The 15,783-nt window shown below is 42.7% G+C and overlaps 1 protein-coding gene across 1 annotated transcript in view; it reads right to left on the reverse strand.

The window, feature by feature from the left end:
- tesk1b (testis associated actin remodelling kinase 1b) overlaps window positions 1–12,694 on the reverse strand; it is a 31,426-nt gene extending 18,732 nt beyond the window's left edge. Inside the window, exons 1-2 of the mRNA XM_084923954.1 lie at window positions 12,265–12,694; window positions 10,819–11,393 (exon numbers count right to left, since the gene is read on the reverse strand). Of these exons, the coding sequence (XP_084780080.1) occupies window positions 10,819–11,007 (189 nt within the window). The 5' untranslated portion in view covers window positions 11,008–11,393; window positions 12,265–12,694. The remainder of the gene's footprint in view (window positions 1–10,818; window positions 11,394–12,264) is intronic.
- Window positions 12,695–15,783: the final 3,089 nt, after the last annotated feature.

Genomic DNA, 15,783 nt, shown 5'->3' on the forward strand with positions numbered 1-15,783 from the left:
GCTGTGTAATCCTGTGATTAACGGGCAGCCACACACAGACACACACTGACTCGCACAGGCAGGTTGCATTGCAAACATGCACCAACTGCTGAGACAGCAGTGGTTGGAACTGCAGCCCTGTTTGACCTGTCAAATTTTGTCCTGACAGTTTAAGCTCCCAAACAAACAACCTCTCACTCATCATCATCACAGAGTCAGCCTGACTCAGCATGGAGCTCAAGTGCAAACCTTTCTTACGTGTGCAGTTTGGTTTTTTTGGCCATCTTAAAAAGCTGAACTCTGTAAGGCCAACAGCGTATGCGTGGTGTTTTTCATTCCAAGCACTTTGATGGTCATCTCCAAGGACTCGCCACTGGAATGTCCATGCCTACGTAGAGATTATCCCATGATATGAACCAATTACACACAAAAAAAGGACTTCTGCTCACATGCATGTGCCCAGCCACACCCTAACGCTCGCCTTCAAACACACCGAGCCTTGTAAAGTGCTGCTGTCAGCAGAGGAAAGGTCACTGGCATCTTTTGCCGTCTCGCTCAGTAGAGCCAACATGTGCAGCAGCGTCTGTCATTAGCCAGCAGCCCGATGAGGCAGACTGATGCACAGCGAGAGAGGGAAGGACGTGCCAGAGATGCAGATGGACGACGCACTGGAAGGAAAGACTTGTTTGAAAAGAGCATATGTAAACCGTACTATGAGAAAAACTACACATTTGTTGCAGCCTCAGAGAGACCAGACCTGTAGTTTAACCTGACAGATGGTCGTTTCTGCAGTGCTGCGGTACTGCCAGGCTTCTTACGGTTAATGCTGCAAGCTGCAGCCAGGGTTTACTCCAAGCGCAAGGTACCCTCAGCTCACGAACTGCTGTAAGGAGTCTCAATGAAGTCTCAATGCCAAAACACGGCAGTTGTTTTGGCATTTGCGATTAATATTTTTTAATATTAATGAATCCATTTCTAATGTTAGCTAGAGCTGCTAACTGACTTTGAGGCAAAGTGGATAAGAGGGAAAATTAACCAAAAAAAAAAATCATTTTGTTTTTGGAAGTTTGTTTATGTTGGCACGAAGAATATAATACACTGAAAAATACAGTCACTGCTACTATCACTACCACCTATTTAACAAATCGGTTTCACCACAAACAAGTGAACCTTAAGGATTTTGGACTATAAACATAAATGAAACAAATATATAAATGTTTTTGGTAAAGTGTAAAATGCAGATTACATTTTATGATATGCAAACACAATTTTTCCTGAATATCAAAGAAGCTTCACTAACATTTAAGCTGATGTTCATTTCATGTAATGCTGTGTTTTGTGTGATTTCACCTTGTAGTGGCGACTCTGGCTGGAAGCAGAAAATCTGTGCTGAACAGATCACACACTGCTGCAGAGGGTGGAGTGTGGCTGTACACACACACACACACACACACACACACACACACACACACACACACACACACACACGGGGTCAACTCCAAAGGCCTTGAGGATTTCATGGTTACTTCAGCTTCCCACCAGCAGTAGCCCATCTCTGGCTACTTTAATGAAAAGTAAATCAGCCTTCAAACCACATCAGAAAGTGGAAATACTAAAATGCGTTTCTTGTACTATACAGCAAAACAAATGTGACAAATCTCCTCACAGTACTGGCTTGTAGATGCACATGAAAGCAAAACATCCCTTTCAAAAAAGTAATAATCATCATCATCATCACTGAATGTGCTTCCTACACAGTATTTTAACAAAAGGAAAGCAACATTTATCTCACAATCAGCATTTCAAGACATTTTTAACAAAGGAAGCAACACATCAACCAAACTGACACGTGAGGTTTACGCTGAAGTGTGAAGAGACCGAGTAAAGTCCCGAGGGGGGGAAGTAAACTTGTGTTTGATGGATAAAATTACTTCTGCAAAACAACTCAAGGCTTAAGCTGCTGCCTGAGGCACTGCTCTCAGTTATAGCGTGAAGAAGCTTACAGACTGCGTTTCAATAAGAACGCACGCGTGGAAACGACCGAGACGAGGCACCCAGCCAAGCGGGGGTCCATCAGTGAACGAGCAGGGAGGTCCCACTCTGTGCGGTCGGGTCAGGTTCAGAAACACAACCTGATCCGGGAGGCGTGCAGTCCACGAGCCGTCACAAAACCGATCACTGTCTGTTGCACAACAGCAACACTGAGCCGGCCACGCCTCCTCACACACAGGCCAAAACAAAGAGGGGTCATTTAAGTTCACGCATGCAGCAATACACTGTCATCATCGCTGACCCCAGAGAGGCTGCTAAAGCAGACAGAAGAACATGAGGACCAGGTTTGGATCCACTGGATTAATACATGCATGAGACATGACTGATTTTTTTAAACTATGGTCCTCGAGTGCCTGATTATTTCTAGAAAAATTACTTCCTTCACTGATACATGGACATACAAGACGTTATGCAGCTGTAGTGATAGCTTCTAGAGTCCATATTAAATACAATATAAGTAACACCTCATCAAATCCATGTGCATAAATGACAACACCAACTTTTTTTTTAAATTATTATCTAACAACCCCCCCCCCCAAGACTGGATCTACCTGGGAGCTGTGCTGGGAGTCTAGTAAGAAAGACAGACCTGGGTCCTTGCCGTGTTAACCTTCTTAAATCCAAGGAAACCATCCAGAGGCCTAATTTTTAAGTGACTTTCAAAATAAAAGACCAAAAGAAACAAAGTCCAAGGTGGAAATTCATTTAGGTACACTTTGGAAAGTGTTATTTGTAATTACCTTACTATTACTTGTCCTTAATTTCAGATTTTTAGGGGAATTTATGTTTTTATCAAATATAGTGAGGACATATTTCCACTGGATTTGGACGTGGCAGATTTTGGAGAAAGATATATGTATAAAACACAAACGGCCAAAAAATTACCATGTGTGGCTTTAATACTGCAAGTTTTCTACTGTATTCTTGATGTGAAGCCTTAATGGAACAGTGAACTGAGCAACCGTCACTGGCGACACAAATACTGAACCACTTGTTTACCTTCTTACAGGGGAGTTGCTCTCCTTGAGGTTTAGCTAAGACTACAGCCCCACCAGCAAGTGGACGGGAGGAAACGCTCATTGTGCACCAATGTAAACACACAAAGTGTCTCCTGATATAAATCTATTGGTAACCACGAGAGGGGGTGAAAAAGAAAAAAAGGGAAGGACCTGAAAACATAAGTGTTGGGCAACTCTTGCCCAACTACCTATTTTAATCCACAGTCAAGTTGAAAAATTGTATTCAATAAACACAGCGGTTTAAATGAAGACGTGAAACACCACACACTCAGCACTTTCGTGTTTGTGTGGCCGTGCAGAATATAAACAAAGCTAAATATTTGTGCAGCGAGCTGCAGCAAAGCAGGCCCCGACTGGAATGACAGAGGAAGGGAATAATGAGGGGAAAGTGCCACACTAAAAGCAATCATTTTCAAGTCTGCACTGGCTCTCCCATACCAACACCACCATCCAACAGTAACACAAGCACATACACCCAGCCTGCCTCCTAATCCCAAACACTGAAAATGATCACAGGCACACAGGAGACAGCTGATGATGGATCGTGGTTTGTGTGTATGCAACACAGGAGATCTGTTTTTTTTCCTCCTCCTTTGTTGTCGTTTTAGATTTCCAGAGCTGAAATCGTTCCAGCCACCAGGATTTACTAAGAACTGATTACATTCAGACACGTCCTGCTGGGAGATTCCCAGATTTGCTGGTTACAAAAATGTTTTATTTCCCTCTCCCCCATGCCATTTCAGAAGTGTAAAACCAATAAGATGTAAGAAAAGATTTTGTTTTCTGCAAGAAAGTCGTGTTTTCTAATATAAATCGACCTGGGTAATAAATCCATAAAACAACTGCCAAATCTATAAAATGTTAGAAAGAAGAGGAAAACATTCCTGCCACCATTACAGAAATCCCAACATTGAGTAACAGGTACATCGGGGGTATTTCTTCAGTAATTAGAGGATCCACTGAAAGTTAAACTCAGCTAATCCAATAAAAACCGAATGTTTTTGTGAGAGGCAGAGCAGAAATGTTATGAAAATGCAAACATAAACGAGTACAGTACTGTGCAAAAGTCTTTGGAAAACCGTCACTTCTTTACATTTTACATGGACAGTGAGAAATATTTGCAAACACACACGGAAAGACGCTATATAAGACTTGCAACCATTTCTGATGAGGTTTCAGTGAACAGTACATGGGTCGACTGAAGGGTCGACTAAAGGGCCAGATGCATCAGTCAGGTCCTGTGCTGGATTTTTCCCACTTTAAGGACTTTCAGATATTGTTAATCTACTGTAGATGTTTTTCCCCAGTCCTGACACGTCTTTTGTCCTCTACTTGCCCAGTTTTCCTCAATTTTTTATTTTGACACACACACACACACACACACACACACACACACACACACACACACACACACACACACACACACACGTTTTAAGCTATCGGCTCTTTGACAACTTTCATAGATTCAACTAATGAAATTGGAACAAGTTCTGTGTTTTTGTGACAGGCTGCTAGTAACAAAGTGCCAAAAGACATAACTTCAGTGTCATTGTTTACCATGTTGTCTGTTATATGCAGACGATACAAGCTCATTTATCGAGTTAGGCATCTTTATGTACCTAAATGATTCACACGTCAATGTTAAGAGGCTTAAATAAAATAATCCTGAAATTGAATAAAAATACAACCTACCTACAAAGCATACTCTATTAAGGAATATTTAAGGAAGAAACTTTATTATCTAGCAAGTTTATTTGCTAAATATAATATACATATAACCCGCAAACTAAACAAAATTAATTTCAGGTCCATTTTAGTCCGACTACAAATAGTGGATAAATGACAGCTTGTTAACTCTAGCGGGTAAATAGTGGGCTTAAAAAAAATAAAAAATTTGGCTCCATGTTAAACCTGATTTAAAATGTTCAAATATCAAAGCCCTTATTACAATTTTTTTTTTTTAAGAAAAAAAAAAAAATCCCTACATTTAAGAAAGCAGGAAACAGTAATCGCTAGAAGCCAAATATAGCTGATGATAGTGAATTTTTGCCTAGCAACAGGTCTTGATGGCAGATATAAACTTGATAAACACTCAAACAGCAGCAGCACAGCAGCATTTGACAAACCATTTCCTTCACCTTACCAACTCGTCACATACAGCTGACCGACACACTCTTCAATCACAGGGACAACACTCCTAAATCCCACTTCTTATCCACTTACTCTCCATGAGCTTGTTATCTTACATCAGGTTTACGCAGAGTCCAAAACAAATGCACACACAGCCTCCAGTCGGGCTAATCACAGCATGTATGATAATTACCAGGATGACTGGCTTTCTTACAGTGAGGAGTTTCATGGAAATTCAGTGTTTGTGAAAAACTGGCAGTGATGCTGAAGCTCAATTACCAAAAGAATAAAGCAATCAGGAAATGGGGAATTATATCACGTACAGCATGTTGGTTAAATATAACACTAAGATAACAGGCTGCTTGTAGTAATTAGCAGAATGACTGGAACGCACTGGTGAAACTACAACAACTGCTACACTGAAAGATAACATCTGGGCTCTGACCTTATTAAGCTCAGCTCAGTCAGGAGCACAGTAAGAAAAAAAAATAAGACTGCTAGTGCTCCATCTGCAGTAATTTTATAATTGCTGGTATGGCTCCGTTCTGGGAACTCGATACACATACTTGGAAAACTGGAGACAGGGCGCACAGCAGGGCAGGCATCAGTAACAGGACACCGATTAAATCAGAAATGGCATGAAAAGGAGAAGCCAGAAGGGAGGTGGGTTGCAAAGAGGCTTGCAAATGCACAGCAGTTGTTAGCAGCTTAAATTTTGCGTTAAATAATTTACAAATTAGGCAGTCATGTATTTATAGACAGGTCAAAAATAATGAGATTAAATCATTTTAGCTATACCTGGAGGAAGAACTATGGATGAGTACAGGTAAAACTTTGACAGCAGCACATCTGCCTATTCTACTTAAAGGTTCGATTATTCACCAGCTACTTTATGTGATCGAATTTCTGTGTGGGAAAAAAACGTTTTCAGCATCAACTACCAACTGATTAACAGAGCAGAGCGGCAGAGAATAAAACTGCATATGGAGGTGTGCAATGGCATGAGACTGAAATCACAGTTTAGCTATGCACAAAAAAACAAAAAAGCAAAAGCAAAAACCCCACACAGATACCAGCACTGATAATAGATACTCTGATAAGCTTTGAGGTATACAAGTCCAATGAATTGAAGGATCTGGAACCAGTTTAATTCCCATATCTAGGTGGAAAATGTTACCTTTACCCAGCCAACTATCAGTTCATGTTTTACATTTATAACTGAAAGAACAAGACGTGATAGAGCCCTCACACATTAAGAGCGAGGTGTGCTGCAGCTCAGGTGTGCTGCGGTCATGTGATGTCTTCAGCCCGGGATCCGGTTCCTCATCACTTCCTGTGTGCAACAACTTCCAGAGCCATAGTGAGCTGAATTCGATGTGTGGAACCCACATGGAAACTTTCATATACAGTCAATGATCTGTGAATTCGGTTGTGCCACGAATGTGACGTAATATCACCAGCCTCAGACTCATCAAGCACTTGAGGTTTGGGATTGAGTGGACACACACATTTGAGATATAACAATTTCATGTCCTGTCTGAACAGACAAAACATCAAATGATACACCAAAGTTGCCTTTGTGGAGTGGGATTTTCTGTGGACGCTGAGATTTCCATGCCTCATGTAAATGATGGAGAAAGTCCAAATGAGAACAAATCTTCTACGTGTGCTTGTTCTTGGACGTCTAACGTTCTCTGCGTTCACAAACATGCCATCTATTATCAGGAGAGAAACAGCCGGAGCGTGACGCAGTAATATGAAGTAAAACAATAATCCAATTAGAAATTGATCCAATTTGTTTGCTCAACTCCCTGCAGCCCTGAGAAAGGGACAGAATAAATAACCACATCCTACAGTTAACTGAACCTTTGGCTTATGATGCAGTTTAATTGTGAATGGGCGCTTTATTGCTTTCGAGCCTCTGGGTTATCAGGCTGATGAATTAGGAGTATTGCACAAGTGCAAAAGCTGGCACTTACAGACACGTCCAGAACTTTGCTTTGAACAATATTAAAAAGAAGACGAATTACAGCACCTGGAGGATTTGTCTTAACATGTGCGCTCCCTTCCTTTTTTTTTTTTTTTTTTTTTTATAAATCGCCCTGCCCTCTATTCCCCCCTGACCCCTCCCAGATTGCACAATTTCACTCTGGAGATGTGAATGGCTGCCCGTTTGTCTGTGCTGCTGCGAGTCACCATTGATCTGAAGCACAACAGCAGCACACACATGGCAGGAGGCCAGGAGGCCTTTGTGAGCAAGTGCAGGAGCATCCATTTCAAAGCGTGGCCCATACACACTTTCAGTTTAGTAAAGTTTCATAAACAAAACATCAGGTAGGGGGATTTTTCTGCAGAACAGTTGGGCCTTCTTCCTCCGAGCTAAACCCGGATACAGGAGCGACTATTCGGTCAGCCGTGTCAGCACACTTATAAATATGACTGATAGCTGTGGTAACAATTTTGCATTTATATAGCACTATCAAAGAGCACGCTCATCCAGACTCAAGTGGCAACTTAACAAGCCTGCAGTGAGCACAGTGACATTTGCATGCTCATTGGCCATTCAAAGGGCAAAGCTGAGGGAGTGGCTTCAAGAAGCCGAGTGGCCTCAAGAACATTTTTTTTCCTTGAGAACGAGAACAGCACAAAGAGTGAAGTCCGAACACAAAAAGCCTCGTTTAGTGAAGGTCGACCTGAGCCGGACTTCTTTTAAACTGAAGCACTCAAAAGCAAGAATTAGATGTTTTTACTTAATCGTGTTTTGTATAATGAGTCAACTTCTTGTGAAAACAACATTCTTATTTCACAAATGAATGCACAAATGATCATCAGGACTTTCCCTTCTGGAAATCCGCTGGCCCAAGCAGAGCGCACAGGAGACGGCGTAGATGCTGCACAGTCATCACTTTTCCTCAAACTTTGTACCAAGGAACGGACGTGATAAAGGGCACCTGATGCCTGAGTCATTTGTGATCGCTCGTGCACGCCAACTGGGTTACACGTGTAGATAAGTTCAGGCCTCCAAAGCCTGTGTGAAAATGGCATTAGACTCCACAACCCAGCCAATTAATTTTTTAACCTTTAAAATGTTAGAAGTAGAGACCAACTTTTTAGAAATATTTGAAATAATGTGCAGTTTTGACACGAAAACCTTCGCTGCTTTTCTTTGCCTTACATGAAACTGATCATTTTGTGTTTTTTACCCCTTTCATTTTCATGATTTGCCACAATAAGCATGTGCCACCATTTCTGACAAACGCCTGTTCAACAGTATGATCAATGATGGAAATAATTACTGTACTCAGCATCTTATGCACCCACTCCATGTGATTTCATATCACGAGTTTAGTTGTGCAACAATCTGCAGGAAGACCAAATTCATCCTGTATAGTCCCACTAATGCTTTTAAAGACAAGATGATCACACTGAAAACAACTGGAGCTGTTTACAGCCAGCTGTTAACCTGTGCGTTACCACAGATCCAAAGATCAGACACATTACCTCATCTGGGTGTTTGGCAAGTCAAAATGAAGGAGCTCAAAATAATCTCTTAACAAGAACTAGTCATTACTGTAGACAGATTTACCTTTAAGGAGCGTTTATTTTATAGGCACTGACGTCAGTATTGAACAGCAGAGCTCGCAATCCTTTGATAAACTATTTACCAAATTAAAATCACATTGTCACTTTCTAATATTTTAGATTTTTGAAGTCAAACACATCAACTGATAAGTAAGAAATTCTTCAGCCAGGCAGTGATTTACTGTAGGGCGGGTTAACATACAAGTGTTTCTATTTCTATACATACACACAGAAAGCCTGACCAGCCACACACAGACACTTGTGACAGGAGTGATATGGAGGAAATCCACACCTGCAACTTAAATGTAACTATGAATACTCTAATGCTTTAGTCCAGGCTGGTACATGTAGCCTATGAAGCATCGCTGCTAGAAGTGTGGCGATTGTATACGAGCAGATCACACGATAAGAGCTGCACCCAAATTATTTCCACCAGCAACCTCACTGACAGACATTTTTATGACCACTTAAAAGGTTAAACAAAGTCCAACGCACTAACCCAGAGTTCATTTCCTTCTACCAACATAAAACCAAATTAAATAAAACTTGAACAGTTTATTTAAAAAAATATACAGAAGCTATAACCCCAGAGGAATGCCTTCATCACCTATAGAGTGAATAGTGTCTAACAATTATTTTTTGCACAGTAAATTCAATTTAAAGACGCAGATTTATTGCAAAAGCCTGTCGAATCACATGCGAGTGTGATGTAGGGTGTGAAAAAACACACACCATTATAAAATACTACAGCTGGATCGTTTAACTTGACAGCTGCGCTGCCTGAGAATTTCGGGGTTTAGGTTTTAGCAGTACTTCGGTTAATTCCAAGTCTGTATGAAAGAAGAAACAGACTAAACGGCAAACACCTTTCATCAGAAAGCTTAAGAGAGCAGGTAGTCAGCGCTGGCCTGAAACTTAATGATTAGAAATTAGGCCGTTTTCCCTTCATTAAACAACGAAACCTACTTAAATTATTGTTCCAACTTTGATCCTATTAGATTTTTTTTTTTTTAAACAAACAAAAAAATGAAGCTTGAACTGTTAATTTATACCAAATGCTGCTGCAGTCACCTGCACTGCTGCTCAGTGAACAAATACAGAGCTGCAACCATTAGCTCATTAATCTGCAGCTAAAAACCATCAGCTTTATCAACAGTGACAACAAGTGCTACCATAAAGCCGCAGTATGCTCTAGATTAAACCCCCTAATCCTCATAATCTTTGAATCAAGCCTAATCAAGTCTTAGGTCGCGCCACACCCACCTGCAAATTCAACTACACACCTGTAACATCTCATAACTGAGCTGTGGACAGTTGTGACACCATTATGTTGACAAAATCTCCTCAGACAAAGACAAACACCTGCTAAAACACCTTGCCGGGAGCTCCTGGTGCAGCTAGACAACGGTGATGAAACAGACTCGAGAGATTAAAGCTATACCTGCTACGCTGCATTAAGGTTCTTCGCAGCCAGCTCCTCCTGGAGTGATCTCTTTCACACCATCACACCCTGGCAACTCAGAGCCATCATTAATGAGGCGTACCTCAGAATTAGGCTCGATGCAACTGAAAAGGCAGCGTGACAAAAGGGGATGAAGGCCACTGGTGCAAGCAGAGTCAGGAGTAGGGTCACCTTACAGGTGTACATGATCTACCTGCACTGACCATATCCCCTTACACATGGGGTTGGGAGGCAAAAACAAAACACTGCGTCCATCTTTCACCAACTAATAGGTCACTGCAAACAGGTGTGGACACCATGATGCCATCCATCAAAAAAAAAAAAAAAAAAAAAAAAAAAAAAAAATGCATCATCAGCTTCCTCAGCAGTTATTCAGCACCATCAAGAGACTTGACAGGAAGTCAACAACTCATTCTGGGGCGTCAGGAAGTACATCTATTTGCAGTCTTAAAATACTGAAAGTTTAGAGGCTCCACTCAGACTGCAGGATGTGCACGTTAAACTTCGAGCTTGTCACAAACGAGACTCAAAATCAGCTCGTGGAAGTTAAGTGAAAACTTGTCCCGTCCCCCCGTTTAGACCCCGTTTTCTCACCTTGAACACCTCAGAGAAGAACCCTGCGCCGATCTTCTCGCGGCTGAAGTCATCCAGGCGGGCCAGGGTAGACACGGCGCTGCGCAGGGCCCGGTATGAGGACGGTCTAATCCGGTTGGTTCCATGGACGTGGTGCATGGGCGGCTCAGCCTCTCCCTCCTGCTCATGCACGATCCTTTCCGTCTCCATCTCCGTCTCGGACGGCCCGGGAGGAGGCGGACTTGGGACGTGTGCGTAGTTTAAAATCCAGCCCGACTACTGTTTACATTTCCCATGTCCGCTACAAGGCCACAGCGCACGGCTCTCAGGAGAGCAGGAACGATAAACCAAATGTTGCAGCTGCGGTCTGAAACCAGTCAAGCCCAGTCCCTCAGAGATTCTTGCACACGTCCGGAACGAGCTCGTCTCAGTGAGTCCTCAAGCAGCTACACAGCTGCAGGGGTGCATCCTGCAGAGTCGGTGCGCAGTTTGGGGGTGAAGTCCCTCATGCCGTGCTCTCTCTCTAAACTGCGCAGGCTGCTGCTGCTGCTGCTGCTGAGCGGCGCCTCTCTCAATTTCCTCCAAGTCTGCTCCTCCTGCAGCAAAGAAAAAAAAAAAGGAGGACGGGGCTCTACTTTCTACTTCCACCAATTGAATCCCAGGCTTCCAGTGCGCGCAGACCTGCCTCACTGGAGCTCCAGCCTATTGAAACTGAAGAGGGAGAGCGGAGAGGGGGGCGTGCACAGGGGCGTTAATTCAATAAATCATAAAGTGTGCGCGTCTGATGCGATCAGTCTGTAAATAAAACTCCTGCTGCTTGTGCTGAGGGGGACAATACTTTAATTACAGCTGTGACGAATCATCGTATATGTCACAAAAATAAAACAAGACGATTTTGGAAAAGCGTGGCTGGGTTTAACTGCGACTCTTACATTACCCATTGAAATATAATGTGCACTCGTGAAGTCTGTAGAATGAATTTCCACGGTGGAGTCTAAATATCTTTTCTTTTTCTCATTCCTGACGTAGTCTGTCATGTCCTGCTCTCTGATAACATCGCAGAACGCAGACATATCAGCCCTGGCTGCCGCTGCTTGCACTTTGCACACACACAGTCGCTTTTTACAGCTGATCCAATCATTCAGCCGGCATTTACAGCTCCAATGGTCCCACGGTCACGCCGAAAGGGTAGGAGGGTGGGGGGTCTTTTCTCAGCAATCCTCAGACAGCGCGTGTGTGCCTCCGGTGCTGATGCTCCGCAAAAACCCGGAGCTTTGCTCACTGCGGATTCTAAATTATGGATGCTAAAAGTGAGCTGAGTTTGACACGAGCGCACGTACGCACGCACGCACACATGGTCATCAGACTCATGGTTCAAACAGAAATACGCTGACGCATAAAAAGAAGCTGCACCGAAACAGAGCGGAGACGTGCTTCACCGCAAAGGAGGAGGAGGGTCTGACTTACCTGGCCTTCTCTGAAAAACACAACCTCGACATGCGCCGGACGGCCCGGTGTCCTCTGCCGAGCTCCGAGCCAGCACCACCAGCGGCGTCCGGTTACCGAGAGCTTTAGTTTACCAATTAATCCTCCTGGAGCCGCGGGTACGGGCTCGGTGCTGGTTTCGTTTCACGTCACCGCTGCCGATCTGTGCCTCCCTCGTTGCGGTGTTGGCTGCTAGAAGGGAGAGGAGCGGTGACTTTTGCCGTGCTTTATTGGAGGCTGCTGAGCGGGGCGGGCACACACGTGATCACCGCAAAAATGCACCTGTGGGGGCGCCTGAAGTGTCCCAGGTCGTGCTGCTGCGTGCATGCGCTTAGTGTCTGGAGAAGATGAGGAGTCCGTTTGTGCGGAAACCCTGAGCTGTATATTAGACACGATCTTTATTATGATTCCTCTCTAACAGATCAGCAAGACATTTCAGTGGCAATAAACACGAGCTGCCTCATCCAAAGTCTGGATGCTTTTCACTGACTGGGGCTGTTTGTAATTACCCAGGAGACCCCTGCGGCAGAGAAACATGGCTGCTGGGCCCCGATAACCATCCACTGCCTCCCATTACTGCACACGTGTCAGCCTTATAATATACCAGAGACCAAACAATAATATCGCGCAAACCTAGCTCGATTGTTATTTTTTGTGGAGTACATTTCCGGCTATTGAAGCCAGAAATTAGCACCTGACCGAATACCAGGATTCCCAAGTTATCTTAAAATGAATCTGATGGACTAAAGATTAAAGAGGCGATTAAAGAGGCATATAAATGGAAGAAAAGCATTTTTCTAGTGTGATGTCATGTGAGGAACTTCTCACAAATAAACGCTACCAGGCTAAATGGATATTTATTACACCATTACCTATTACACTCTGCAAACCTGCCGAGTGGGCAATTTCCATATATATATATATATATATATAAAATGCAGGGGTGTCAAACATTAGGTTCTGGGGCTACAGTTGGCCCAGCAAAGACTCCAATCAGGTCCACTAAAAGGCTGGAAAATGTGATTGGCTTTTATTTTTGGACTTTTAACTGTATTTTCATCAGTTTTAAGCCTTTTTTGCTGATTGCTCCCACATAGCTATTCATGCTGAACCAAAAAGGAATTGAGCAACAAATAAACATAAAGAAAAAATTCTGTGAATCAACAAAACATGTATGTCTTATAAATACAAGACAGGGTGCATAATGAGCTAGGAGGATTTTCCCTGTAATTTTCTATAATTTTACACATCTTTACATAGAAATCTTGAGATGTGCTGTTGAAATTACAGTTTTTTTCTTTTATGTTAAGACATTTATGGTTTAATATGTCCTAAAACATTTTTACACTGGTTTAAATACTCAGGGTAGCGTCATAATGAGGCTCACGTGCATAGAAAAAAAGCCCTTTAATGGCTCATTGAATGTTCTGTGCGTTTATGCAGCTGCAAACATGTCTTTCACCTACAGAGTAGGTTAATTCATATCAGCACAGAATATTAAATACAATAAAACAAACAACTTTAGTCAAACTGAGTACAAACCAAATCAACCCCAGTGATGTAAAGTAAAACAAATAGCTAAATAAATAAATGTCCCTGTTTTGACATGAGATTCAGTCATGAAATGATATTGATGTTCATTACAGGCAACTGTGAATCCTGCCTGGGGGCACCTGAAGGTTCTGGATGCCAGAGAGGCATTAAAAAAAAGCCCATCATACGGCGTGGAGCCATCTCACACCTCACAGCCACATACTTCGGGTGGCGACACATCGTTATCACATACAGCTGGAGGCGAGTGGCTCTCTTCCTTATGAGCTCTATCCTGAAACCAGGGGAAATAAAAAAATAAAACACTGAAGTCACATTATAATAAAACATGCCATTTATTATTCAGTGCTGCTGATCACTTATTCATCACAACAACTGTTGATTTGCTGTGAGTCCAGGCTGGGCTTCACTGAGCATGCTGTGGGGATTATGTGTAAGCATTCATGCATGTGTGTGTGTGAGAGAGAGAGATGGGGGATTATTCTGACCCCCGCTGACCTCCCTGAGTTGTACTAGACTTGAGCCTTCCCCAGTGACGTGAACGACTGATGTGTCCCATTTTAACCTCTGATTAGTTTTTGTTGTCCTGACACGGACTTCAGATAAACTTCATGTGAGAAGAGCAAACAACAAGCAAATCACGCAGCTGAACAGTTCTCCACCAAAATAAAACTATCACTTTCTATGCAATCAGATGTTTTTTTTCTGGGATTAAAATGTCTAACTTTCCATTTGCATGTTTTGACAAGCCCAGAATGAGAAGGGCTGCTTCAGGCACGGCACCCGGCACAAAGAAGAAGAAGGCATGCTTGGAGGAAGACTACAGAGGAGCTTAATGGATATAGAGAAGGAGGACATGCAGAGGGTTGGTGTGACAGAGACACACCCTAATCTGCTATCTGTAGGTTCTGTGGTGAACCTACAGATAGCAGCCCAAAGAGGAAGAAGAATAAGGAGAAGGAGATGGCGACTTTTAGGGCCACTGAGGTTCACATTTTTGTTTTTTGGTGAAATGTTTCAGCAGCTATGGTGCAGACTGCACTGTAATTTGGTGCAGAGCAAACAGTGAGGTATCCTCCGGGTCTAAAATGTGAAGTAAATGCAGAGGTTTCTGTTTGTTGTAATGGCCAGCAGGGGGCAACACATCTGGCTGGAGGGATCTATGAGAAGATGACCCCCCTGCTCTATTGCTCTGTGACATCAGTAAACACTTTAATGATGGATTTATGTCTCAGTCATTAGTTTCAAGTCTTATTTAAAGAAGCACAGTCCATAAAAAGCTACTTTCATCTACTTCCTTATTCACAAGGAATGACCACAGCAGGTAGTGCCAGAGATGCTTTACTTGTTCATGTAAACCACATGTACATTACAGCCTATAGATATCTGCTGTATGTGAATGCTAGATAAAAACACACTTGGGCATTGAAAAAAGTGCTGGTATGAGGAGTAAGTATATAAATGCATAAAGCACTAAAAATCAGAACCAGTCTTTCCATCGTGTTTGATTTCAATACACCAGGAGGCTAACTGCAAAAATGCTAAGCTTACAGCTTTACTACAGGACTTCACTAACCAGTGAGTGATATCACAGTGGCTATACTCTGTGTGCCTGATGAAATGGATTGATAAGGTCTGCAGATCTGCTCTAAGTTTACCAGACCTCTGGAGCCCGTTAATCATCTTTGAGCTAGCATGACATTTAAATAATCAGTGATCTGTGGACTGTGTCCTTCCTGATAAATGGATAGGCGACTGCTGTCAATAACCTCGATCAAAGAACCAAATCAGTATGTAAATGTCTGAGGCACAGTCTACAGACCACAGTTATCTGAGCCACTAGATCTTACTAGGTCGTTATATAAATGTTACATGTAGCGTTAGGCTGAAAAATCATTCTCACTCAATTTTTCCTGCAGTCACCTGAGGGGTCAAAAAAAAAAGTATTTT

This window comes from Perissodus microlepis, chromosome 3 (genome assembly GCF_051167445.1).
Source record: "Perissodus microlepis isolate ML-2025 ecotype Zambia chromosome 3, ASM5116744v1, whole genome shotgun sequence".
NCBI lineage: Eukaryota > Metazoa > Chordata > Actinopteri > Cichliformes > Cichlidae > Perissodus > Perissodus microlepis.